The 27,246-nt window shown below is 52.2% G+C and overlaps 1 protein-coding gene across 1 annotated transcript; it reads right to left on the reverse strand.

Moving 5' to 3' along the window:
• Positions 1 to 1,420: 1,420 nt before the first annotated feature.
• CIITA (class II major histocompatibility complex transactivator) lies at positions 1,421 to 27,246 on the reverse strand. Its single transcript, XM_068967828.1, has 18 exons — positions 27,105 to 27,246; positions 26,771 to 26,866; positions 23,238 to 23,300; positions 22,500 to 22,580; positions 19,651 to 19,695; positions 17,460 to 17,603; positions 16,366 to 16,530; positions 15,787 to 15,855; positions 13,205 to 14,855; positions 12,136 to 12,294; positions 11,245 to 11,316; positions 8,010 to 8,090; positions 7,392 to 7,484; positions 6,109 to 6,195; positions 3,488 to 3,571; positions 3,244 to 3,327; positions 2,126 to 2,232; positions 1,421 to 1,592 (listed from the first exon to the last, which is right to left on the reverse strand). The coding sequence occupies exons 1-17, from the start codon at positions 27,229 to 27,231 to the stop codon at positions 2,157 to 2,159; spliced, it is 3,177 nt and encodes a 1,058-aa protein (XP_068823929.1). The 5' UTR covers positions 27,232 to 27,246; the 3' UTR covers positions 1,421 to 1,592; positions 2,126 to 2,156.

Below are 27,246 nucleotides of genomic sequence, written 5' to 3' on the forward strand. Positions count from 1 at the left end.
CAGACTGGGGCACAGGCAGCTCCCACAGCTGCCAGGAGAGAGCCAAGCTGTCCCAAATCAGGGCTTCTGACTAAGCAAGCCATGCTCCAGTGAAACACACCAACCAACCTGGCAGTTCTCTATGTAGACAGCAAAGCTGCCAGGTCCCTTCCAGGCTCGTCACGGCCAGGGCCTGACGCCAGCTCAGCTAAGCAGCGACTCCCAGGGTAGAGCGGCAGGGCAGAGACAGAGGAAAATACTACGTAAAGCTCACAGTGCTTCAACCTTGTTGACCACCGAGTCGTGAAGTTTCCAATGAAGGGTAGGAAGCCGTAGAGAAAATCCTCTCCCCAAAGACAGGACTGGGGCCAAAGTGGACTCTGCTGTGTGTAGATGGGTGGGTGGGGGTGGAAGGCTGGAGGGGTCTGGGCAGGGGAGGAGAGCAAGGGTCCCGGTCTACTGGCTGTAGAATATGGCAGAAGTGATGCTGTGTGACAGCCAAGGCTGGCTTATAAAAAGGACACGACTTCTCCCCGTGGTCTCGGTCTCCCCCTCCCAACTTCTCTTCCTGTTGGCATGATCACCCTTCAACCCAGCCACCAGGCGTGAGGAAGCCCCCAGAGCCCCCCGCCCCACTTCCTTAGAGGCACCAAGGCCCCCAGTCAGCATCAGGTGCCAGGCACACGAGAGACGGAGCCTTCAGACGACCCCAGCTGACCCGGAGTGGGGCAGAGAGATGAGCAGTCCCCGCTAAGCCCTGCCCAAAAGACAGATGCTTAAGAGCAGAATAAACATCGATGCTGTTTTAAGCCACTGCGTTTTGGGGGTGGCTTGTGATCCGTTAGTTAGCCAGAAGAGTGTGCACCCCAAATTTAGTAATCACAACATAAACACAGGACCTGCCTGTGGGATTAAGTAACAGATTTTTATGTAGTGGAAAAAAACAAACAGGAAATGGAGGCAAAAAGGCAAATGTGGTCCAGGCCATGGTCCCGCCCCTCCTCCGTTAGTGTATCATCAGCTCTTTCCCCGAGAAGGTCCAGTGCGTCTGGCCAGGCCTAGCTTTGGCCGCGGTGAAAAGAATCAGTGCAAACCAGTGAGTCCCAGAGACAGAAGGCAGCTGCCGAGAATTTCCAGTGGTCATGCTTTGGGCAATGAACAGGCTGGATGATGCTCGCAGGCATCCTTGGAGCCGGTCCTGCTAGGAGAGCAGCCTGGAAACGTGCTTTCCCCCCGGCCACAAGGCACCCGGGCCGCCGGATATGTGGCTGCCTCACCCATCGCCCCAGCCTTGGCCACAGCTGTCTGCAGTGTCCTTTGGGGAATGCCTCAGGGCTCCTGGGTGTTCACCAGTGGCCCCTGGGCACCCGCCCACCTGCCAGAGCCGCGGTGGTGGCTGAGCGGGCCTGACATCCACCCCGGGAACCGAGGGGTCGGTCCGCAGAGCAGGCAGCGGGTCCTCTCCCCAGCTGGGCGGGGGCCGACCCTGAGTCACCGGGGCTGGGTACCACAATACCACATCCCACGGGACACCGGCCAAGAAACCCGCATCCCCAAAGAACCAGGCGAGCGTCCAGCACGGTCAGTGTCCTCGGAGAGCATGCTGTGGGAGGCTGGGAGGGGGGAGATGAGGAAGCTTTAGGACAGGGCAGATCAGCACACGGCGAGAGCATGGTCGAGCCCGGGGATGGGAGGGGAGCGGGGATGGACGAGGGGACATCCCAGGTCAGGGGGCGCACGGAAGTGAGAGGGCAGTCACGTGCACAGAAATCGGTAGGACGAATTCCTCTGAAGACAGGGCCGGGCAACGGGGCAGCCAGAGGACTGAGATAGCAGCCGGGCTAGCCGGGGCATCCTCAGAGGAAGACCTTCCAATGCTGAGGGCTGCGAGGCATGCACGCTGACCTGCCTGTCCTTCCCGGGGCCCCCAGACATGACCACAGGGAGGATCCCCAGGGCCCAAGTCCTCAGAGCCTTTAGAAGACACCCCAGCAGAGAAGGAGGCGGGGTAGGGGGTGGCAGACAGAACACGGGTCCAGGAGCGGTCCCCCAGCTCCTAGCTGCTGCCCCGCCCACCTTTTCCGGACACTGACTTCCTGGGACCCTGTCCCTGGAGCCCCCCAGGGCTCTCCCCTCCCAAGCTCACCTCAGTTCCCTTGTCCCAGCCACAGCCTGGATCATCTCAGAATGATTCGTGGGTCGAGCTGCTGCAGATGTTCCTGGACGCCAAAGGGGATGGTGGGCGTCCACATCCTGTGAGGGGGCGTGGCACACGGAGGCCAGGTCAGAGGACGCGGGGTGGTCTGGAGTCCCCAACACAAGCTGCCTCCAAATTCCACCTCCCACCCAGCTTAGTGTGGGGTCATGGGGACACCAGAAGTTTAGTGACCCCCTCTTTTTAAACTTGATTCTGCTTCAAGGAGATAGTGAAGGACAGGGAGGCCTGGCGTGCTGCACTCCCTGAGGCTGCAAAGAGTCGGACACAGCTGAGCGACGGGACCACAACAACGGTAGAGAACTTGCGGTGTGATCTCAGAAAGGTTAGCTAACCTCTCTGTGCCTTCTTCACGTCTGCATAGTGAGTCTTACAAGAGCCAGCCTGCTCCTCTTAGCAAGAGATGAGGGATTATGTAGACGACAGCGGTTTGAAAGGTTATAAAGTACAGTGTCGGACAGTGGACATCACAGTGAGGTAATAATAAGTCTGAATCATATGAAGTTGACAGTTGTGTAGGTCCACAGTGGAGGAGGGCATAGCAACCCACTCCAGTACTCTTGCCTGGAGAATCCTTGTGGAGAGTGGAGCCTGGCGGGTTACAAAGAGTCGGACACAACTGAGCAACTAAGCACAGCACAGCACATAGGTCAACAGATAAAAGCCATTTCGTATTGTTCGGCTCACTATATCAAGTCTTTTCGTGTACCAGACACTGTCCTAAGTATCTTGACTAATTTAAACCCCACAAAATTGCTTGGGGGTAAATATTATTATCACTCCCATTTTACAGATGAAGAAACTGAGGCCAGGCAATTCCCTGGCAGTCCAGTGGATGGGACTCAGCGCTCTCACTGTTGAGAGCCTAGGGACAATTCCTGGTCAGAGAACTAAGATCCCCTAAGCTGAAGCAAAAATAAGAAAAGAGACTGAGGCCAGCAGGGTGACATGTCTTGTTGCCCAAGGTCACACTCTGGAGAGGGGCAGAGTGGGATTTGAGCTCAGGTGAACCCCATGCTGACTCCCCCTCCACCTCGGCCAAGACTTACGCCAGTGTCTTCACCTGAGGACACTTTCTCAGGCCAGCGGCAAGCTGCTGGGCCCCAGCGGCTGTGAACTTGTTGTACTGGACGCTGGGGAGAGAAGGCCATTGTGGATCCTGGCCCTGGGGACCATCCAGCCTCAGACCAAGGCCAGCACCATGCTCTCGACAACCAGCGCTTCCCACGGTGCCAGCAAGAGGCCCCCGGTCTTCCCAAGCCCTGCCCGCATGGCCCAGGCTCCCACACTCACTCCAGCACCCGGAGGGACACCATGTCTGGAAGCACGTGCGCCAGGCTCTCAGCTCCCGCATCGCAGATACAGTTATTGTACAAGCTGTGGGAGACAGAGGTCAGGCCAGGGGCCAGGGGTGCTGGGGGGTCAGGGCCTAGTGGCAGACACACCAGCTGGGACTACAGCCCCATTCAACAGAGGGGGAAACCGAATAACTTCTCCGTGGTTACTCAGTGAGTCTGGGGAAGCAGCAGGACCTAGTGGAGGTAGCTTCCTGCCAGGGACACCTCAAGTTCAAATCCCAGCTCTGCAGCTTGCTGCCTGACTTTTGGCAAGTTACTCAGCATCCCTGTGACTCAGTTTGCGCCTCCATAAAATGGGCATGTTAGAGTAACAGTGGGGAGGAGTAAATAAGTTTGTGTTGGTAAAACACCAGAATAGGGCCCGACATGTGGAATGAACTACTTGTTAACTATGGTTATCATATCTCCCCGGGTTGGGGAGGGGGGCAGGTGTGAGGTTATATCAGTTACTGTAGTGTGCCCAGCATTGGGGATATAGCAGGGAAGAGCGAAACCCAGAGTCACTGGGCAGGCTTGGGTTTCTGTAGGGTACTCAGTCACCACCAGCAGTGTCAAAAGTAGAAACACGGGTGTCGCGGACGCCTCATTAACAAGAGTCCTTATAACAAGCCAGGTGCGGCCGCGGTTCTGATTTCAAGGCCGTGACTTTGCTTTGACCCGGCCTCAGAGCAGCACTGCAGGACCGCATGTAAAAGCAGTGGGGCTACACTGCAGCAACGGGGTTCACTCTAAGCTCCGGGGACCCCTGAAGTCGTGAGTCGGCTCGCACCAGGGCAGGAAGCAGGGAGAGCTTTCGCAGTCTCCTCCTGGGATGGACCTTAGAACCCAGGGGGCCCTTCCTCCCCGCCACAGGGAGAGGATTCTTCCCATATTTCACTGATGCCAAGAGGTACGTGCTCACATTTGAAAATCACTGAGATCAGGATGTGTCTGATAATCAAAGGATGTCATCGTTTAGTTATCAGTGGTTTGTCCTCTTAATGTCTTACCAATGGAAGGCATCTTAAAGTCCTTAAGATACGAGGTTTTTTTTTTTTTTCATTCTTCGGCCATGCTGTGCAGCCTGCAGGGTCTCAGTTCCCCAGTCAGGGATAGAACCTGGGCCGCAGCAGTGAAAGCCCAGAACCCACATCACCCCCACCGGCCCCACCTGCTTCTCCATTCACACCAGAAAACCCCCAGTCTCCCTCCCGGCCCTATTGAAGATCTCCCTGTATGGTCTGGCCTTCCCTGACCTTTCTCGCCTCATCTCCCCTCTGGCCCTAGTTTCTTATATCCAGCCACAGGGGCCCAGCCCACTTATGGCTCTGAAGGACCCAACCCCTTTCCCACATTAGGCCCTTTGCATCTGCTATTCCCTCTTCCTGGAATGCTTTTCCCTGACAGCATCCCACCGGAGGGGGAGGGCCGCCTCTACAGAGCTCTCCTGACCTCCCTGGTGAACTCAGTCCTCCCTGTTGTCCTCTCCCTGGCCTTTGTTAGTTTCCTCCTTCCCAGCATGAATCAGCCTTTTAAATACTTCGTTTACTCATTTGCTTATTTATTAAGCAAGGAGCTCAAAAGTAAGACCTGTGTTGGTTTTGTTCACAGCTGTATCTCTAGTTCCTAGCACAGGTTCTGGCCCACAGTTGACATTAAAGAATCTTAGATGCCCTCACAACCCTAGGCAGTGCCAACATAGACTGTACAAGCTGCACAGCACACAGCCTGTGCAATGGCAGGCGGGGACCCTGGCTGGAAGGCTAATGGACTGGAAAGACCATCAATACCGGGTACCACCAGAGGCCAGGCTATGAGTGAAAGTCGTTCAGTCGTGTCCGACTCTTTACGACCCTATGGCCTGTACAGTCCATGGAATTCTCCAGGCCAGAATACTGGAGTGGGTAGCCTTTCCCTTCTCCAGGGGATCTTCATAACTCAAGGATCGAACCCAGGTCTCCCACACTGAAGGCGGATTCTTTACCAGCAGAACCACAAGGGAAGTCCAAGGCCAGGCAGGAAGTTAATCAAAAGCAGGATGTGCTCTTCCAAGCCTCACCAGAAGGTGGCAGTGTAGGCACGGACCGGTGTCCGAGTGACACGAGCCAGCCAAGGCCGCCTGTGCACGGTCAGCCTTCTAGAAATCCCTAACCCTGAACTCCAGAAAAGGCTCAGTCCTGCCATCCCCTGGGGAAGGAGGACCAACATCTATTAAGCGCCAGAGCCAGGCACTGCACCAGGCGTTTTCTGTAGGCCATAGAGATGGTACCCGTTTTCCAGATGAGGAAACAGACGGGATGAGAAAACGACTTGCCTAGAATTTGCCCTTCCTCCGGGGACTGCTAACCCTCTTGTCCAGGGTGGTGGCATCGCCCACCTCCAGCGGGGTGTGTTCATGTTGGCTTTTAGGTCGGTGCCCCCCACTCCCCAACCCCACCAAACTGTGCAACACCAGCCCAGCGGAACAGCCTGTAGCAACTGCTTCCAGGGACCTCGCGGCCCGGCCGGTAAACAAGGGGCTCTCTGCCCACCCCCAGCCCACCAGCTCAGCACCTGACAGATGAGGACCCCACTCACCTCAGCCTGAGGAGGGACTTGGCCAGCGCGGGCAGAGCCTCGGCCAGCTTGCAGGCACCCACGTCGGTGATGTTGTTCTGGGACAAGCTGCAGGAGTACAACAAGGGGGAGGGCTCAGGGCCAAACCTGAAAGCCCCTTCCCACCAGCACCATGCCCCAGGCTCGGGCAGAGCTGGGGACCTCCGCTTCCTCACAGGGTGGCCCAGGGCAGCAAACGCAAGACAGTCCACCTGGATGGGAGCCATGGGTGCTGAACTGTGTGAGGGGCACTATGGGTAAACTGGACCAGTAAAAGGATGCAGGCACATGCTGAGGCTGAGCGGGATGTTGGGGTGAGGATGCAGGTGAGAGAGACTGCACTCCTCCCACACCTGTTCTATGAGTTTATAGCATCCCTTCTTTTCCCTCTGGACCACTTTTCAGGACTGTCATTACATGAGGGTTCACATTATTTGTTTGAGCTCCTCGAGGTGAGGGGTCAGGTCTGTTTTGTTCATTACTGTAAATGTGTGCCTAGAGCCGTGCAAAGTTCACAGGAGGTGCTCAGAAGATACCTAAGTGGGGAAGCAAACGTAGGAGACAGAGATGGGGGAGGAATCAGGGAAGGAAAGAAGGAAGGAAGGGAGATGGGAGTGGAATCTAGCTCACTCACATTATCTCCTTAAACACTCTAAATTACTTAAGAAGTCTCAGTGTCCCTCCATCAAGGAAGTCCCTAATTGGTTCTGGTGAATTCTGTGGCTTCCCTGATCATGGTTGTGGAGTAGAGTGTGCATGAAGTTTAACGATCCCTTTAGGTTCAGTAAAAAATCATGCTAACACTCCTGCCTCACATCCATCTCCTACTCCCCCAAACCCAGAACAGCTTTTTAAAATTCAGAATCTACTATTTTACTATCAGTGTTTTACTGATAAATCCTAACCTAGCTCCCACCCTCAGTCTAACTTTCTCTCATTAGACCTTGCTTACAGTCATTACTGCACACTTCCCAGTTATGACACCTGTTTCTTGGTTTGTTGTGTCCCCTCCTTAGAAGACCTCTGAGGCCAGGGACTTTGCTTTGCTTAAAGCTGAGTCTCCAGGGCATTGAACTGTGTCTGCATATAATAGGTGCTTCTTAAGTATTTGTTGATTAAATGAATAAATGATTAGTAGAATGGCTAAATGAATGAATGAATGGGTGCATGACTAAACAGATGGATGATTGAATGGATGAGGGAATGAAAGAAAAGGCGGAACTTTGGGACAAACGCAGCAGGAAGGGCAAGCCCAGCCCACTCACTTGAGTGTCTCCAGGGCCTTCAGCTGAGGGAAGGTGGCTGAGAGCTGGGCAACACCCTCGTCCCCGATCTTGTTCTCGCTCAGCGAGTCCAGGCTGCAGGTAGGATCAGATGGGGGTGCATCAGCCAGCACCCCAGAGGCCACCTGACTCTCCCCCACCCTCCAACCCAGCAGCAGCCTCCCCCGATCCCCCCACCCCTGGGCACACCACGGCCAGATGCAGCTGAGCTCCGAGAATATGAGAGCGTCTTCATCGCCTGGGAGCACCAGGCTGCCAATCACTGAACAAGGCTCTGACCTCCCCACAGATCTGAATCTGTTTTTCCTTCCTGGGAGCCCCATGAGCTGGGGCAAGTTCCCCAACCTCTCGAGACCTGAACTGTACAACTAGGATCACATTCCCCACCCTTACATCCCCTGTGGAGTTGCTGGGAGCAGCACAAGAGGGTAAAAGCGTCTCAAAGGTCACAAAAGGATTCAACTTCTTTTTATTGTTTCCGTCTCTCATCCCTTCCCTGCAGTGGGGGCATCCGGTCACTCACACCAGCCACACTAAGGAAGCAGGGAGAAGGGGACAGACAGGGCCAGGGTTTGGAGAAATTCCAGGATTTATACTCACTCCAGATGCTGAAGGGAAGTAAAGGCCTCGAGGATCTTCACCAGTTTAGGAAAAACCTGTGGGCCCAAGACAGGGCCCAGCCTAAGAGGCAAATAGCAGAATCAAGACCCTGAAACAGCCATGGCCGCACTATTCGACCCCACAGAAAGCAGGCCCACCTGAGACCTTACCTCCTCCCTGCCCCATCTGGGGAGAGCCCAGTCCTTTCTACTTCAGGCAGATTTCACAAAACCCACTCAAGAGGCCTGCTGGGCTCCCAGCTGGGGGCTCCCCAGCCTTCATCTCCACGTGGGGAGCCAGGTCTCACCCCTGCCATTATCCATGTGCACCCTTATCCCACCCTGGCCTGGGGAAATGGTTCCCAAATGCTGGCCTGAGGACCCACCTCCAGCCCTGAGAAAGACGTCTTACATATTTTCCATTGCTATTTCATAACAAACAGAACCATTTCTTGAGCACTTTTTATATGCCAAGAACATGCCGGGTTCATCAGCCAGATCTCATTTAATCCTCACAATGACTCTGAATTTAGGAGCCCTTCTTAGTCCCATTTTACAGATGGGGAAACCAAGACACAGAGAGGTTAACTAACTTATGTAAGGCCACACAGCCTGGATGGACATTTAGAACAGACTTCAAGGGAATGAGAAAAATAAAGATGACAAAGGGTTCTCTCTCTTTTTCTTAATATGGTTAAAGTACTCAAGGTAAAGAACCATCTTTTATTCTGAAATTAAATCCTTTGAACTTTTTTGACATCATAATGTTTTATTTTTTATAAAATTATGGTGCCATCAGTGGTTATTTCACTTGTTTGAATGAACATACCTGATATAAATTAAAAGATGGTAACTTCACAGAGTCACTGAAATTCACTTTGAAATATTCTCAATCTTTAAAACCCTAAAGTCTGGGCATCATCAGCCTTAATGAAAGGTCACGAGATGGGGATCAGAAATCTGACTTGAATCTGGGCTGGCTTCCCTGGTGGCTCAGATGTTAAAGAATGTGCCTGCAGTGCAGGAGACCTGGGTTCCATCCCGGCTCAGGAAGATCCCCTGGAGAAGGAAATGGCAACCCACTCCAGTATTCTTGCCTGGAGAATTCCATGGACAGAGGAGCCTGGTGGGCTACAGTCCATGGGGTCGCAAAGAGTTGGAGATGACTGAGTGTCTAACACTTTTCACTTAGCTTCTCTGGGATCTTTTGGACAAATCCCTTCACCTCTGAGTCTCAGTCTTCTCAAACTGAGTCCCAGTCTTAGAAGGTTTTTTAAAAGATCAAGGAATTCATTTACTAAATATTGATTGCTTGCCTGTTGGGTGCCAGGCCCATCAAACCTGGCAACGCAGATCGCCGTGAACAAAACAGACAAAAGTCAAAGCCCTCGTGGAGCTAACATACCAAGGGGCAAGACGGATAATCAGAGAAACTGGTAAACTGTCTGGTATGGGAGATTATAAGTGATACAGAGAAAAGTCCAGCGCAAGCAGGGCAGAACTGTACGTTCAAATATGGGAGACAGAAAAGGCCTCTCTCAGGGATTTCCGTGGTGGTCCAGTGGTTAAGCCTGCACCTGGCAGTGTAGAGGATGGAGGTCCAGTCCCTGGTGGGGGATCTAAGATCCCACACGCCATGGAGAAAAGAAGTCTGCGTGTCACAATTAGAGAGCTCATACAATGCAAGGAAAAATCCCGCGTGACACAACAAAGATCCTTTGGGCTGCAACTGAGATCTAGGAAAGCCAAATATAATAAGTAAATGAAATTTTTTTAAGTTTTTTTTTTTTAAAGAAAAGATCTCTCTTGCTGAAAACCGGAAGAAAGTGTGGGCATGGGCCATTCAGACACCTGGGGAAAAGCGTCCTGGGCAGAAGGCAAAGCCAGTGCAAAGGCCCAGGGGTTGGACCAGACCTAGTGAGGTTGAAAACCATCAAGAGGATACAGGTGGCTGCAGAGTACAGGAGGCAAGGCTGAAGAGGTAAAGGGGGCCTGGATCGGGAGAAGCGTCCACCAACACAGCCCCTGCTGGGCTCTGAGTGGCTGAGCGGCCTCATCTATAGGCAGGTGAGATTGACAGGGCACTGGACACGGTAGCTGCCAGCCACACGCCCAAAATAGTCCCTCCCTCCCTTCCTTCCTTCCTCAGAACTTCTCAGGGCTTCTGGCCTGCAGGTGGCTAGCCTCCGGGTTTTGGACTGTGTTCTATCCCACGGCTGCTGCTCCCCAGAGCACAGTTCCGACTTCGAGCTAGGGGCTTTTGAAGCTGAAAATAATTCAAAGCCAGAATGGGTCGTTGGTACTTGTTTTCATATGTTTCCTCTTTTCAGCAACACTTTTTTTTTTTTTTTAACCTCTGCACAAATTTGGCATCTTGTCTCTCTCTGTTCAAAAGAAGAAATGCTTGGCTTTTTCTGGAGGGCCAGGGGAGCAATGATCAGGAGGAGCAGGCAGCTTGTGGGTGCCCCATCAAGGACCCTGGGCAAGTTACTTAATCTCACTAGGCCTCAGTTTCCTCATCTGTAAAATGGGGGCAATAATGACTATCTCCCAGCTCTTAAAATTAATGAGATTACATACAAAAGGCACTGAGTACACTGTAGGTGCTTAATAATTCCTTCATAATCATCAGATGATTTAAAATCCCTAACAAGGTCCAACTATGAATTTAGCTTTTTCCTGCATTGGAGCAAGAGCCAGCCAGGCTGATCTGACATTTGTGACTTTGGACAAACAATTTATACCCTCTAAGGCCTCAGTGTTTTCTTCTGTACAATGGGGAGATAATAACAATTTCTCCACCCAGCATGGTTCATTCCTATTCCTTTGCCTAGCTTTAGTGCTTCAATCACCTCCTCCAGGAAGCCCCCTAAGTCTGATTCTCATAGCCCTTGAGTTTCCAGCTACTAATCACAGCAGTAGGTGGTAATTTTACACTGGACAGCAAGCTGATTGAGAAGAGTAGCCTTGGCCAGAGGAGTAGATCTGTTGAATGAGTGGATGCGAATGAGCATCTTCACCAGCAAACGGGCCAGTTAGCTTCACCCGTGAGACCCTCCAGGACTAGCCTGGACTGGCCGTGCCCCAACTGCTGGAAGCTGGTTTCCAGAGTGGTGGGGGAGGATGAGAGGATAAGAATAATTCTGAGGGCTGATCTGCATTCTGGTGGCACCAGCCCAGATAACGCTGGAGGAGAAACCTCGTGGGAACCTGAGACGATCCACCCCTTGGCTTACGCAAACTCCAGCTTCTTTAAGTCTCGGACAGCAGGGAGCTCCCCAGCTGCTGCTTCAGAGGAGCTTCTTGTCCTGGAGAGAACGGGCAACGTCAGTGGAGAGCTGGCACTGTACCGTCACTGAGCCCCTTCCTCTGTGTCTTAGTGCCCCAGTTTCTAGAATTCCCTGGAAGGAGAGCCTTCCTCAGGCTTCTGTTGTCCCCTTAATAAAAAGAAAAGAACCTCCAAAAAGGATATTGTTAAGGCATCACTGTGTGTTTCACACAAAAGAGCCTTAGAGGAGGCATTACCCACATCCACCCCAGAGAGAGCACAGTAGGTGCTCAAACAATGCATGATGAAGCAAGGAGGGATTGACACTATCCTGCAGTCATGTCTCCTCCACCGTCTCAGCCTTAGACCTCTGCCATCTATAAAACGGGGACACTGGTCCTGGCTGCCTGGAAAGGTGGCCCTGGTGTCACTTGTGTGACTGGATGGACACTTAGCAGGAGAGAATATCCCCTTGGCTGTATTTATTCATTTTTTAAGAAAAATTTGGTTGTACCTCGCAGCACATGGGGCCTTAGGTCCCTGGCCAGGGATCAAACCCATGCCCCATGCACTGGAAGGCAGAGTCCTAACCACCAGATCACCGAGGGAGTCCCTGAAAGTGTGTCCTTAGATTTAGCTGGGAAAGAAGTCGGTCCATGATGGCAAGTTCGGAAGTAGACACAGTGATAGATCCTGGGGTTTCTGCCTGGGTGGCGACCACAGTGAGAGATTCTAGATGGTCATTGCCCAGGGATGGAGAGGGCCATGGGAGGTTCCCCCAAAAGAGGAGGCACTGGAAGTGCTCATGATACTAAGTCCTGTGTGGCCTGGACCACCTCCCATGTCCCCTCCCCCTCACCTCTGGATCTGCACGAGATTGCCAAGGTCTTCCACATCTTTCATGGACTTGGCCTTGAAAGGCTCAATGGTGAACTTCTCCTCCACCGCCCGGAGTAGCTTGGCCTCCCCACGCTGCTGCAGGGACTCCCACAGCTCCACAGTGTCACTCAACGCAGCCCTGTGAAGGAAGGGCCTCAGACCCGGGCACGGTGACCAGGCTAGACCATAATGGGGGAGGGGGAGCAGCTCCATGAAGGAACCTCCTACCTGTTCAGATACTTTCCTTCCTCAACACAACCCCTACTTCCTCTAGAGAGTCTTGCATGACCACTCAAGCCCTTATCACTTCTTCCGTTTACTCAACTCTCCCAATGGTTTTATTTCCTTTTTTGCTTTGGCTACCAGGAAGCTCAGTGGAAAATTCTCAGTTGAATGACAATATTGTTGACCTTACAGCATGGGTAAATTATGCTTAGGGGGAAGGTGGAAGAGATTCTCTGGTGATTAAAGGATCAAACAGATCACCGAAGGATTTAGATTCCTTAATTTAAGGAATTTTTACTTCATCCTGAGGGAGGTAGGGTGCCTCTGAAAGATTGGAAGCAAGGATGGAATATGATCAGATGCAATTTCTAGGGAGACTGTGCTGATGGTGGAATATAACGTGGCGTGGAACAGGAGAATGGAGGCAGGGAGGTTGAGGGAGGCTATGGCCTTAATCCCACCATGACAAAATGGTGGCTTGATGGGGTTTCCATCTCCAAGGCATGGAGAGGAGAAAGTGAACTCAAACCCAGATCACTCTTAGATTCTAGACGTGGCCCAGTGCCTGGCTTAAGGCCGGTCTTCACATTCTGGTTGAAAGAATGATGCTGTCCTTCCCTGGCTGTGTGACCTCAGGCAAGCTACTGTCCCTCTCTGAGGTTCGGCTTCCTCATCTTAAAAAAAAGGATGGAATCACGTCTGCCCTCATCTGGCTGCCATTCATTCTAAATGAGACCCCCATGGCGTCAGCACTGAGCACAGCACCTAGACGCACTGCAGGCGCCCAAGGCCAAGGAGCCCCCTCTCCTGTCCCCAGCCCCCACCTGAAACGGGTGACACAGCTGAGTCCCACGAGGCTCCCCAGGCCGGAAGGGTCGATGCCAGTGCCGCGGAGGTCCAGGGAAAAGTCTTGGCCTGCCGCCTCCAGGGCGCTGCCCAGCACGTGGGTGTCGGGAGGTGTGAGCCGCGTGCCCAGGAAGGAGAGGCGGGCTGGGAGCCCCTGCAGCACGTGCTGCCAGAGCCCGGGGTCCAGTGCCTCGTGGGCACAGTGCAGCAGCTCCAGCAGCCGCCCTGCCCGCAGCGTCCCGGGCTGCAGACGCTTCAGGTACCTCGTGAGCACCTTCTGCTTCCTGTCCACCGACGTGGAGGCCGCCGGCCCTGCCAGGGCCCCCAGGCAGCCGGCGCGAGGCTGGAAGACCAGTCCGACCAAGAAGCGCGGCACGCCCTCCAGCCAGTTGTCATAGGGCCGCTTCTTCCTTGGGGTCAAGGCCAGATACTGCGGCAGCTCCTTGTCCTTGATTTCGCCGCTCAGAGCCAGCCACACGGCCCCCAGGAAGCACTGCAGGAGGAAGCTAGAGAAGGCCAGTTCTGTCTCCGGAGCCCCCGGAGTGGGCCGCAACCAGCCTTGGGCCACAGCCCAGGCCCTTGCCTCCGCCGACGGGAAGCAGCCTGCCTTCAGGCCCCTCTGGTGCGCACGGCCCAGCTCCCAGGCCAGCCTGGCCAGTCCTGCCAGAGCCCCCGGGGGGCCACCGCGGGCTGCTGGGCCTAGCAGGCCCACATAGAGGCCTGTGAGCGTGGAGGGCAGCTGGGCTTCATCACTCCGCTGCAGGAGGGCCTCCGTGAGCTGGCACACGGCCCGGCACACGGTGGGGCTGTGGCTATGGCTCAGGAGGAACGGCTGGGCCCGCAGAAGTGCCAGGGCCCTCTCTTGGTGCTCGGCGGTCCCCTCCGACTCAAAGTAACACTTCACGTAGGTCTCAGCCTGCTGGGCCGAGAAGCCAGCCACCTCGAACAGGGCATCCGCCTTGCTCAGGCTCTGGGCCAGGCGGCCCCGGGGCCAGGCCGTGAGCAGCAGGGTGCAGCCCCGCAGCAGCTTGCGCTGGAGGAGGCCAGCCAGCAGCCCCCGGAGGGAGCGGGGCTCTGCCAACCCGGGGCCCCCTGTGCTGTGTAGGGAGCCGTCGTGGGCTTCCAGCTCCTCAAAGCCATCCAGAATGAGCAGGATGCGGTTGGGCCTCCTTGCGATGTAACTGAGGACCTCGTCGTTCACCAGCAGCGGCTGCGGGCCCAGGGAGGAAAGCAGATCCTGCAGGCGGTAGGAGGTCCCCAGACGGTCCAAACGGTGGCAGGGGACCCAGAAGACAAAGTCGTACTGGGGCAGCTGGCCGTGGGCCCAGGCCCGGCTCACGGCCCGGGCCCAGTGACTCTTCCCATGTCCCGCTTTGCCCAGCACAGCGATCACCCGCGTCTCTCGGGGCTGCTGGCGGTCGCTGGCAGCCAGCAGCACCTCGGCCAGACCCCCTCGGGCCGGCTGCCGCTCTGCCCAGTCCAGGGTAGCCAGCTCTCTCTCCTGGCTCTTCCCGCTGCTCTTCTCCAGCCTCACCCTCACCAGGTCCATCTCCACCAGGGTGCCTTCTGGGCCGACGGGCTGGGCCTGGTACCTGTCCCGTAGCGACTGGTAGAACTGCTCCACGCTCTCTGCGCAGGTCAAAGGGTATGTGGGGTTGGGGGAGGGGAGGATGCTCGCGGCAGGATTGGCCTCTGTAAGGCCAGCCCGGCCCCCGTCACTAGCTTCTTCGTCCATTCATCTCAGCCTTCCCTAAGCACTTTCTTGATCAGCGGCCTCACTCAGTTATCCAGACACTCATTCATTCCTTCTTACACTCAGTCATGCCCTCATCTCACTTGATTATCTATCCACTGCATTCACTCACTAGCCTTCATTGTTTCTTAACTTTTTATTTTTTATTGGGGTATAGCTGATCAATGATATTGCACCCAGCAAAACAACTCAGCCAGACATGTACATGGGTCCATTCTCCCCAGACTCCCCTATTGAAGTTGTCACATAACATTGAGCAAGACCCTGTCCCAGATGGCAGGACCTTGTTGCTAACATTCTTTTATTCTCCACCGTAGGGAGGCCATGGGGGGAGGCGTGTTAAGAGCTAAGATAGTGGAATCCATGAATCTGGTCCAACTTTTTACTGTTCTCTTGAGCATGTGAGGCACCCCACTATGCTTCAGTTTCCTTACCTGTAAAACGGGGGTCATACTGGGGTTGTTGGTGACTTGACTACGTCTCATGCCCGTAAGCGTATCTGGGACAGAGTCCGACTCAGCCGTCTGGCCGTTCTGTAAGTTGCCCTTTTATTTCTACCCTCTCACACTCCTCACCCACTCTTGCCTTCATCCACCCTCTCAGTCACCCACCCTTCCCTCCTGCATTCTCCCAGCTTTGCAAACAAGAAAATGTTGACACGTAGCATGGGCTCACGGGGGACAGGTCCTCAGTAAACACTTCTCCAAGTGTAGGCACAGCCGGTGGAATGAATGACGGGATGATGGTGGGACCAAATGAGCACATGAATGAATGAGCTAACAAGTAAGGGACCCTGCCACCACTCACCAGGCCACTTGGGAAGTTTGCTGGAGGCCCCGCCAGCTGCTGGGCATTTGGTGGGGGATATCTCATCCTCTGGAGGGGAAGAAGCTGGTGTTAGAGTTAGGGTGAGGGGCACCCTGGGGACCTCCCTCCCTCTGGGTCATCAGTCCCTTGCGTATGCTAAGAGCAGAGCTGACATGGGCTGAGTGTCCCCAGGTGGTGACCTGAGGCTGTATCCTACTCAGAGACATCTTTCTTTGGCCGGCTCTACTTTTAAAATTTTCACCAGTGTTTCAGAAATCACAATATGTATGCTAAAATCAAGATCTCCAGGTTCTGCTGGCAATTCAGATCAGGCTGCCTTGAGCCTGTTTTCCTGCCATGTAACAAGCTGCTGAGATTTGACATGGATTCTCCTGTTGTTCCCCTCGCCCACCCTCCCATGCACCCACCTCCCAGGACACCCTGTCCTGTTTTGCACAAACACAACTTGCCAGTTCCTGCAGGCAGCTCTGTGAGTGGATCTCGTTGTCTGAGGCAATTCCTTCCCCAGAACCTTTAGTTCTGTTTCCGGTAACTCTCAGAGGTCAAGCTGATTCTTACCTGTCAGGTTTGCACGGGAGGTCAGGGCTGGTTCAGGCATGCTCGGGAGGTCAGCGGCAGACGGGGCAAAGGGGCTGGTGGAGCCAGGCCGGTCTGGGGACTTGGGAAGGCTCTGGACAGCAGGCCTGCTGGCCGGGGGTGTTTGGCTGGCCGGGGGCATCTCACCTACATGAGATGGGAAAGGAGTATAGAATCACCTAGGAGCCCACTTGGGTCACCCCTTCCCCAAATAAGGCTGTGGGGCTGGGGGGCTGGGGAAAGGGGATGGAAACTTCCCAAGGAAGTCATTTCAGGATGGAGTTGAGGAAAGAACTCTGGAATTATAGCTAGCTTCTGGAGCCTTGGTTTTCCCATCTGTGAAATGGAAACAATCATCTCATAGGGAGCTTAAGGGCAAATGCTACTAAGCACTTTCCCCACTATGTGTCCAGAGCTCATTTTCCTAGATATCTCTTGCTCCTGGAGCACCAGTTCATTATACAAAAACTGGCAAGCAACTTTGAAAGGAAGTTCTTGAATCGAATAGAAGCATCTCCTAGGTGCATTCTCTCTCCCTGAGAGCCCAATGCATCCCTTCCCTTGGACAATCCACAACCCTTCAATGGGGCAGGTCAGCAGGGACCACTTTGCTGACCTGGAAACAAGGCAGTTCAGAGAAGGCTGTACAAGCATGCGCACCAAGCTGTTCACAACGGTATACTAAAAGAGTGAGGGAGACACTCAGGAACTCTTGTAAGTATCTCTTACTGTTGTTTGGCTTGTTAATTAGCATGCAATGATGTCGTGATTTTAAAATATAATAAAGTTTTGTTTTGTTTTGTTTTTAAAAAGAAGGCTTAGTGGGGGAAAATGACCCAAAAAAGGCCACTTAGCCATTTGGTGGGTGGTGGGTCCACTCGGACCATATTGGGGAGCTCTGCTTTGATTTTTGGGAAATGGGGACAGAGAAGGGTGTTCTGGGGAAGGAAGATCATGAGAAGATGCTAGGCTACACCTGTCAAATACTTGGGTGGGAGTGGGGGAGGGCGGCATGGGATACAGGAGCAGTCAGGTCACAGGCAGAGGAGGCGAGGAGCCCAGGTTCACACACTCACTTTGGTAGATGAGTATACTGGAGACCCCTGTCCCAGTCCCTGAGATCGGCCAGAGCCCCTGGGGCAGAGTGGAGAGAGTGGGGATAATCTGAATGGGTCCCATGGGAAGACTCAGGCAGCTCAACAAGGAACTGGAAGGAGGTGCTGCAAGAGACAGAGAAGGTGATTTTTGGATTCTCCATTAAAATCTTTAAAAATATATATATATTTCAATTATCTAGAAAGATTATTATTATTGGCAGCACTGCACACAGCATGTGGGATCTTAGTTCCCAGATCCCTGATCCAGGGATCAGCCCCGCCCCCCTGCGTTGGAAGTGCAGAGTCTTAACCACTGGACCATCAGGGAAGTTCCTTCATTAACATCTGAGTTAATATCTAGTGGAAAACAAAGTGAAAGTGTTAGTCGCTCAGTCATAACTCTTTGTGACATCATGGACTGTAGCCCGCCAGGCTCCTCTGTCCATGGAATTCTCCAGGCAGGAATCCTGGACTGGGTTGCCATTCCCTCCCTGGCAAACATGGGTCTCCTACATTGCAGGCAGATTCTTTACCGTCTGAGTCACCAGGGAAGCCCCAGTGAATATCTGACTCCCTTATAAAGGGCTCGAGTCTACCGGAGAGCCGCAGCTGTGTCGGCCTGCCCTTGGCGCTGTTACTGGTACCCAGCAGAGTAGCTGTCACAGAGGGTTCTCAGCTGATGAGTGATGAAAGCACAGGGCTGGTGGGTGAATTCCCTAATTGGAAGGGATTCCCTGCTGTATCTCCCAGGGATGCGTTTCCTCCAAGGCATATTCTCCAGCACAGACTGAGTGGATGGGGACCCACAGACCAGATTGGCTGGGACAGATGTGGAGGAGACACTGGCAAAGGAAGGAATTCTATCCCTGCTGCCACAGCCACTCCTGGGGCACCTCCAGGGAGCGGGGAAGCCCACCCTCTTGGAGCCCCTAACATACCCAGGTCCTTCAGCCGGGTCTGGCTGGATGCTGGCTCCGTGTTGAACAGAGCAGAAGGCGGCGGGCAGGGCTGAGCCAAGGAGTCGCTCACTGGCCCCACCAGGAAAGTGCCAGTCACCACGGGCATGGTGAGGGGCTCGGCTGTGAGGAAGGGGGCGTGTTAGAGGCTGGGTGAGATCTGGAGGGGGGAGGTGTCCGGAGGGGCCTTCTTGGGGGTGGAGGAGGGCAGGGTGGATCTCTCTGCTGGCAGTGGAAGGAAACACCTGTCCTCAGGCCTGGGTGAAGCCGGTTTCATTTCAGCAACTGCTCTGTGCTAGGCAGTCCCCAGCCCCAGCCTCCTCTTTATGGCTGGGTCCTGAGTGCTTCCTACCATGGAAGCCTAGGGGCGGGCAGACTTGTTAGCCCAGGCCCCTGTCACCCTCTCCAGCCAGTCACTGAGCCCCCAGGGACCCTGAGAGACCCCAACACTGCCCATCAGTCTGAGGCAGAAATCTATCTCCTCTGTTTAATTGCAAGTCCTTGGAGGGTGGACACTTGCCTCCCCCCATCAGACTGAGAGCTCTGTGAAGACAGAGACTTTTTCTCTATCATCTTTGTGGGCAGAATCCCTGACTTCTCCATCACATTTGAGTTTGCTGAGGGCAGAGACCAGGCTTCCTCCATCAGACTCGGAGGCTTTCATTCCTCAATCTGATCCCCACAAAGAGGCTGGTTTCCCCAGCTTTCCAAAAACAGCCAAGTGAGAGGCGAGGAGAAGGGGGAGGGGAGAGGAAGGGAGGGGAGGGGAGGAAGCATCTGGTGGGTTGGGAGGGAATGGTGAGCGTGGAGGAAGAGGCTCACTGAGGCATGGGGCCTGTAAGGAGGGCGGAAGGGCACTGGGGAACCAGCTGGTCCGAGGTGACTATACTCTGCAAGGAGACAGGTGACCTGCAGGCGCAGTGGAACTAGGTGGTGGGGGAGGTGAGTGGGGGGTCGCAGCTCTGACTCAGAGTTAAGAGGAGGGAGGCATCATTGGAGAGGCTTTGTAGGAGGGGCAGAATCTCCCAGCAGTCCTTGAACTTCAGAGCAATGGGCCATGGAATCATGACCTCGGTTTGAATCCCAGCCTCGCCTCTCACTTGCTGTGTGATCTCAGACAAGCGGCTTTGCCTCTCTGAACCCCAACTTTCAAATGCCAGTTTCTGTGTGAACCTGAAGGGGCCCCCGCTTTCCTGCCCACCTGCCCTGCTCACCTAGCTTCCGGTGCTTCAGATCCACAGGCAGCTCCTCTGGGAAGGCTGCAGAGAGAACATCATGGTCATCAGCCCCAGGGTAGGGCTGTTCCAAGGCTGGAGGGGCTTGTGGACCTCAGCAGGCCTTGTCTTAAGTGACTGGGAAGTGGCCTTGGGGTCCCTTTCCCTCCCCTGCCCCCAACCATTTCTGCCCCTACTCATCTGCTTGAGCCGGAACCCCATCTTGAAGCACCCGGGGCAATGAAGCATAGGGAGCGGCAGAACCACAGAGAGGACACAGAGGAGGTTTGTTTTGTTTTTAAACTTTTTTTGGCAGCACTACAAGGCTTGTGGGATCTTAGTTCCCTGAGCAGGGATCGAACCCTCACCTCCTGCAATGGAATCATGGAGTCTTAACCACTCAAGTGCCAGGGAATTCCTAAGAGGAGTTTGAGTTAAAAAAATAACAATAATAACGATAAAAAGAAAAAAACAACCTGCCTTTGGAGCCTTCCTAGCTGTGTATATCTGCCTCATAGCATCTCTGAGCCTTTGACCTCTCATCTCTAAAATGGGTGCAGTGATTCTCACTTTGCAGGAGTGCATTGGAAATCAGTGAGTGAGTATTAAGCATGTAACACATGAGGAACACCCCTATGTGTCCTTTAGCAAGAGGCTGATGAAGCAAATTATAGTTCATCCCCCAGTGAAATACCCTAAAAATAACGAGGACACTGAAGGATGTATTGGGTGGTACTGGTGTCTGCAGTTTACCTTGAAATGCTCCAAAAGTAACATGGATGGATGGGTGAATGAATAGAGGGATGGCTAGAGACGTGACAAACCTGATATAGCCAAACACCGATGGTAGGGTGTAAGTGGTGGGTATACGGTTGCTTGTAGTACAACCCTTTCACCTTTACTGTATGTTGAAGTTTTCCATAATAAAATATTAGGGGAAATGTTTATGCAATGAAAAGAAAGAAAGAAGGAAGGAAGGAGGGAAGAAGAGAAAAAGAGAAAGGAAGAGAGAAAGGATGGGAGGGAGCAAGGAAGGAAAAGAAAGAAGAAAGGAAAGAAGGGAAATTCCCTGAAGGCAGGACCATGCACTTTCCAACAGTGCTACAGAAATAACCTCCTAGACACATTTCATGAAAAAAGAGTGGAGGTGGTCATTTGCATGAAAAAACGTTTTTTTTAAGAGGTGACTTTTAGACAAATAGAATATTTCTTCTTTTTTTTTTTTTAATCTTTGGGCCACCCTGTATGGCCTGTGGGATCTGAGTTGCCTGACTAGGAATCGAACCCACACCCCTGCATTGGCAATGTGGAGTCTTAACCCCTGGACCAACAGAAAAGTGCCTGCATAGAATATTTCTAACAAGACCAAAAGGGAACTGGCAACACAGGTTGTCTTCAGAGAGGGAGAATGAGGGACTGGGGGAAAAGGGTGGGAGGGAGATTTTTTTTCCCACTGAATATTCTTTGCACATTTTGAATTTGTATGTCATGCACCTGTTGACCTGTTCAAATTCAATAAATAGGTTCAGGGCTTACACATGGTCTGGCACATAGTAAGCACGTGATCAACTGTTATGCCTATTTTATGGAAATTTTCATTCAATGGATAGTTATCGAGGTGCTCCTGCATGCCAGCCACATGCCAGGTGCTGGGGATGAAGTGATAAGTAAGAAGGACAAGGTCCTCATGGCGGGGGAACTAAGCAAAGGCAATAAATAAGATAAATCCAGATTGTGACAAGTGCTATGGAGACAGAGAGACACAAACAAGGTGAAAATAGGTGAGGTAAGTTATATGGAAAGCGTAGTCAAGGAAGGCTTTCAGGAGGAGGTGGCATGTTGGCCAAGACCCAAGAGAATCCCAAGCCCATAATGGGAAGAAGTTGGGGGTGGGGGTGGGGGTGGACATCTCAGAGAGAGAGAACAGCAAGTGCAAAGGTCCTGGGGCTGGAAAACATACATGGGTTACAGGAATGGAAAGAAGGCAGAGTGATTGGAACCTAGAGACTCACAGCAAGTTTGGAGAGCTGGGAAGCACCAGGTCATACAGGCCTGTATTTTGTAGCCACTGGAGGGTCAGTGTGTGTGTGTCAGTCACTTCAGTCGTGTTCGACCCTTTGCAAACCCATGGACTGTAGCCTGCCAGGCTTCTCAGTCCATGGGATTCTCCAAGCAAGTATTACTGGAGTGGGTTGCCATTTCCTCCTGCAGGGGATCTTCCCGACCCAGGGATTCAACCAAAGTAGTCTCTGGCACAGTAGGTGGATTCTTTACCACTGACCCACTGGGGAAACCCAGAACATCAGCAGGGCAGCAAATACGATCTGATTTGTATTTAAAAGTCCACGTTGCCTGCCAGGTGAGGGCAAATTAAGGAGGCAGGGAGACTGACAAGAGGCTCTGAGAGATGCAGGTACTCGCCCAAGATCACACGGATCTGTTATAAATAACAGATCCAGGACTCAAACCCAGATCTTGCTGGCAAAAAACTGTGCTTGAAGAGCTCGTCCTTAAACAGGGGGTGACAACTAAGGATGAAAGAGAAGCCAGAGTCCAGAGATCCATTTGGACCCCAGAATAGCCAGGGGCAGAGACCCAGCAGGAGAGCGGCCAGTTGATCCTGGGCAATCAGCTTCCTGCCTGTGTCACTAGGGGGCAGGAGTGAGCGGAGAGGAGGGAGGACTCCCAAGCCCAGGCCGAGCAGACAGGACTCAACGAGGGAAGCAACTGGGAGCCATCCCAGGGTTTAGAGCCAAGGCAGGGCCAGCAGTCAAGCAAGGCTGGGCCAGACCAGGGGGTGGGGATGACGAGGAGGGTGTTGGGGAGGGACGGGGTGGTGGCTCACTCACGTCTTTTCTGACTTTTCTGCCCTGCTTCCTCCAGCACCTCCACACTCTCGCTGGTCATTTCTTCCAATCCTATGTGCTCAACTTTGGGGAAAAACCAAAGACACCAACACATAGTCAGTGGACGTCCAAGGTGAGGCCCCACTGACACTCCGTTGGGAGGGAATGTGATCACTCATTGAGGGTTGGTCCTCAGGTATTACAGTGCTCCCCCAGGAACAAGGAAGGAAATGCAGGCTGAGCCAAGAACTTCCCCCCACCCCCGCCAAGGGACAGTTAGGGAGTTTGAGATCACATGTACATACTGCTATATTTAAAATGGATAACCAACAAGAACCTATTCTATTGCACACAGAACTTTGCTCAATGTTATATGGCAGCTTGGATGGGAGGGGACTTTGGGGGAGAAAGGATATTTGGCTGAGTCCCTTCACTGTCCACCTGAAACTATCACAACATCGTTAATCAGCTGTACTCTAATATAAAAAGTGAAAGTGAAAGTCGCTCAGTCGCATCCAATTCTTTGCAACCCCATGGACTGCAGCCCACCAGGCTCCTCTCTCCATGGAATTCTCTAGGCAAGAATACTGGAGTGAGTAGCCATTCCCTTCTCCAGGGTATCTTCCCAACCCAGGGATCAAACCTAGGTCTCCTGCATTGCAGGCAGATTATTGGCCGAGCAAGCAGGGAAACTAATATAAAATAAAAAGTTAAAAAGAAAACAAGAACTGGTCAACTTACTGAAAATGTCTTTGCTCAGGCCCTCCAGCTGAGTGTCCTGGAAGACGTACTGGTCCAATTCCGCTGCCCAGACAAGAAAAAGCATCATCAATCAACTATTTCTCACCAAATCCTTATTGTACGCCTGGCCTTGGACTATCAGGGAACTGTGACCCTTCAGACTTGGCACACACTGGGGTTCAATAAATGTGTGCTGAATGAATGATCAAATGAGTGAAGGAACACTGAACCTTCATGGGCTGTCAATCTAATTAATATTAATTAATTAATCTAATATATATCCATGCAAACTTTTCTATTGCTATAAAGTAGTACATCACTGCATAGCAGAGTTGTCTTGAAAGTGAAGTGAAAGTCACTCAGTCATGTCTGACTCTTTGGGACCCCATGGACTGTACAGTCCACAGAATTCTCCAGGACAAAATACTGGAGTGGCTAGCCTTTCCCTTCTCCAGGGGATCTTCCCAACCCAGGGATCAAACCCAGGTCTCCCACTTTGCAGGCGGATTCTTTACCAGCTGAGCCACCAGGGAAGCCCAGAGTTGTCTGGGGTTTGAGTTTAAATTCCAGCTCTACTTCCCTCACCCCACTAGCTGTACAATCTTGGGTCTACTTAACCTCTCTGGGCCCCTATTTCCTCATCTGTGTAATGAGAATAAATAGTACCTACAACCCAGGGATGGATGGTGAGGATTGGAGGCTCTGCATTTAAAGCAATCAACACAGTAGCCAGAACACAGCAAACACTCAATAAAGTGAAAGTGTTAGTGGTTAAGTCATGTGTGGTTCTTTGCAAACCCAAGTGCTATAGCCTGCTGGGCTCCTCTGTTCATGGAATTCTCCAGGCAAGAATCCTGGAGTGAGTAGCCATCCCTTTCTGGTTAATTACATGAAGTGGAGCATGTCTTATGGCCAAGGGAAAGATAGCTATCATAGTAAGAGGTAAGAGGAGGTTGTATTTTGGGTTGGGGTAATCAGAGAGGTCTTCCCAGAGGCAGGGATCCAGGAGCCAGACCTTGAAAGATGGGGGCAGAGTCTAAGAGATGAAAGTGGAGGGCTTCCTGGTAAGTGGGGACAGAGTGAGGAAAGGTGGCTAGGAAACTCGTGAAATAGATGTCGTCAGTAAAAGTTTCGTGTTGGGGAAAGTTCGGGCTTCATTTTACAGGCAATTGGGCTTCCCTGGTGGCTCAGACAGTAAAGAATCTGCCTACAGTGTGGGAGACCTGGGTTCAATCCCTGGGTTGAGAAGATCCCCTGGAGCAGGGAATGGCAACCCACTCTAGTATTCTTGCCTGGAGAATTCTATGGACCGAGGAGCCTGGCAGGCTACAGGCCATGAGGTCGCAAAGAGTTGGATATGACTAAGCAACTAATACTTTCACTTTACAGGCAATAGGGAGCCATAAAAGGCTTCTGAGTAAGAGCAGGATGGTGGTGATGTGATAGTGAATATGATAATGATGATGGTGTTGATGGTAGTGGTCGGGTGGTACCTAACACTTACTGAATGCTTATTGCAATCCTGCTCTAAATACGTTTCACACAGAAACTTATTCAATTCTCACAGTCATCCCACAAGGCAGGCAAGATTATTATTCCCACTTTATACACGTGGAAGCCACTGTAATACTTCAAGATGTCTCAGAAGACTGAAGGCCCAGGAACACAGATTTGAGGAGGAAGCTGCCTCCTCCACTTGCTCTCACTTCCTGTGTAGATGCCCCTAAGGGGGAAGTGAATCCTAACTGATTTGGAAAAAAGCCCAAATCATTCATTACTGTCTCCAGCTCTGAGGGAATGTGAATACTCTCAGGCCTAAGCATTTCTGCTTCTTCCAAGGAAATTCCCAAGTAGGAAAGGAAGAAGGTAGGCTCTCAGTTCTATAATTTTTGAGTCACATGCAGTTTCTGCTCCTCTCCGTTTTCTGCCTGAGAAATCCCATGGACAGAGGAGCCTGGTGAGCTACATACAGTGCAAGGGGTCGCAAAGAGCTGGATATGACTTAGCAGGTGAGCATGCACACACACATGCAGGCATGATGCTGAGTTAACTACGTGTGGGGAGAGACTAGCCATGTTCATGCCAGACCTCTTAACTGATGCAGTTCTTGGGATACCAGGAAAAAGGCCACTAAGGACATCTGTACAGGTTGTTCACTGTGCAAATGTGCCCAGCTGAGAGGGCAAATGGGTGCAGGTATCCAGCCTGAACTTTGATAGCCAAGTTGTTACTCTTCCTTTTTTTTTCTCCTTATTTTGACTTTTTTGTTGTTTTTAAAATGTATTTATTTTTCATTGAAGGAGAATTGCTTTTCTGCCATACATCAACATGAGTCAACCACAGGTATACAAAAAGCCTCTCTCTCCCACCTCACACCCCATCCCACTGCTCTAGGTTGTCACAAAGAAGTTGTTACTTCCTAATAGGGGCTGCATCCTGAAAAGAAGAGGAGACATTGTTTTCCTAATCCGGCAGAGCCTGTGCATGAGACAGTGGCAAACCTGGGAAGGAGGGATCCTTTACTTCACTCCACCAGAAAAAAAAAGAAAAGAAAAGAAACACCCTTCCCCAAAGAGTCTGCCCTTGTCTAAAATCTGTAGGTCTTTTTAAAGCTGCAAAACAGTCTCTGATCTTAAGCCTTAGCAAACCTACTCACTCCCGATAGTATTGTTCTTGTGGTTAAAAATAAGGACTTTGAAATAAGAAAGACCTAAGCTAGAATTTCAGACCTGCCTGTTACTATCGCTAATGCAGCCTTGAGTAGATGCTTTAATCTCTCTAAATCTCGATATCCTCATCTGTTAAATGAAGATACTGACAGTAGCTACTTCCTCTGTTTTTGGAAAGATTCAGTGTGATAACACACACATTGTGATTAGCAGGCTACAAATGCCCCCCCTCAATGGTAGTTACACTGGCTTCCATGTGTACAAAATGGGAATAATAATCACACCTGCCTTGTGGGATGACTGTGAGAACTGAATAAGTTTCTGTGTGTACAGTGTTTAGAACAGGAACGTGCAAAGAGTAAGCATCAGTGTTGGGTACCACCAGACCCTACCATCAACAGCATCATCACTATCATCACTCACTCAGAAGCCTTTAATGTCTCCCTATTACCTGGAGTCAAAACTTTCACTGCAGATGCCTATCTCAAGAGCTTCCTAACCACCCTTTCTCACTCTGCCTCCACTGCCCAGGAATCTATTACAAATACTAGACTAATTTAGCTTAGGAGTTGGGGAGAAAGAGAGGGAGGGTATGATATGGGCTTTGTGGGAAGGAAGGAAGGAAAAGCAGCAAATGGAAAAAGGTATAGAAATGGTGGCAGAAGATGGGGAAAGTTAATTTATTTGCCTGGTGTTCATCTCCCCTTTTCCCAATTCGCTGTCCTTCTAACCCTCTCTTCCCATCCTTCTTGCTCTGATTTCTGACGGAGGGCCTGTTGGCTCCTGGGGAGACATTAACAAGAGAGAAAAAAAAGAATCTTTCCCCTGAATTGTCCTTTTTCTGGGCTAAGAATGCTTTCTCACCGATATTGGCATAAGCCTCCCTGGTCTCTTCATCACCTTCAATGTCACACAACAGCCTGCTGAACTGTTCGCAGTTGATGGTGTCTGTGTCAGGCTCTGGGAGGAAAAGACACTTGAATGAAGCTGGAGAGATCTGGGAAGGAGGCTGCTGGGGAAGGAGGGAGAGGCAGGGCGGGCTGGGAGGGTCCCCACCAGGAGCGAGCCCGGCCCGCCGTTGGAGCTGTCCGTGGTGCTGAGCGGAGCTCCGCGGCCAGCACTTCCCCTGGGTAGTATCTCCACTGCGGGCTGAGGGGTGCGGAAGGCCTTGAAAGGGGCCCGAGGGAGGGCAGCCCACCTGAGCAGAGATCTATCTCTTCTTCTCCTGTCAGATCCATCCGGTCGTAGAGGTGGTAGAGCTGCAAAGGGTCAGCACTGCTGTTGAGAAGTTCTAAGTAACTGCCTTCTAGAGGTCCCAGCTCCATGGTAGGGCACTGTCC

Source organism: Capricornis sumatraensis, chromosome 3 (assembly GCF_032405125.1).
Source record: "Capricornis sumatraensis isolate serow.1 chromosome 3, serow.2, whole genome shotgun sequence".
Classification (NCBI taxonomy): Eukaryota; Metazoa; Chordata; class Mammalia; order Artiodactyla; family Bovidae; genus Capricornis; species Capricornis sumatraensis.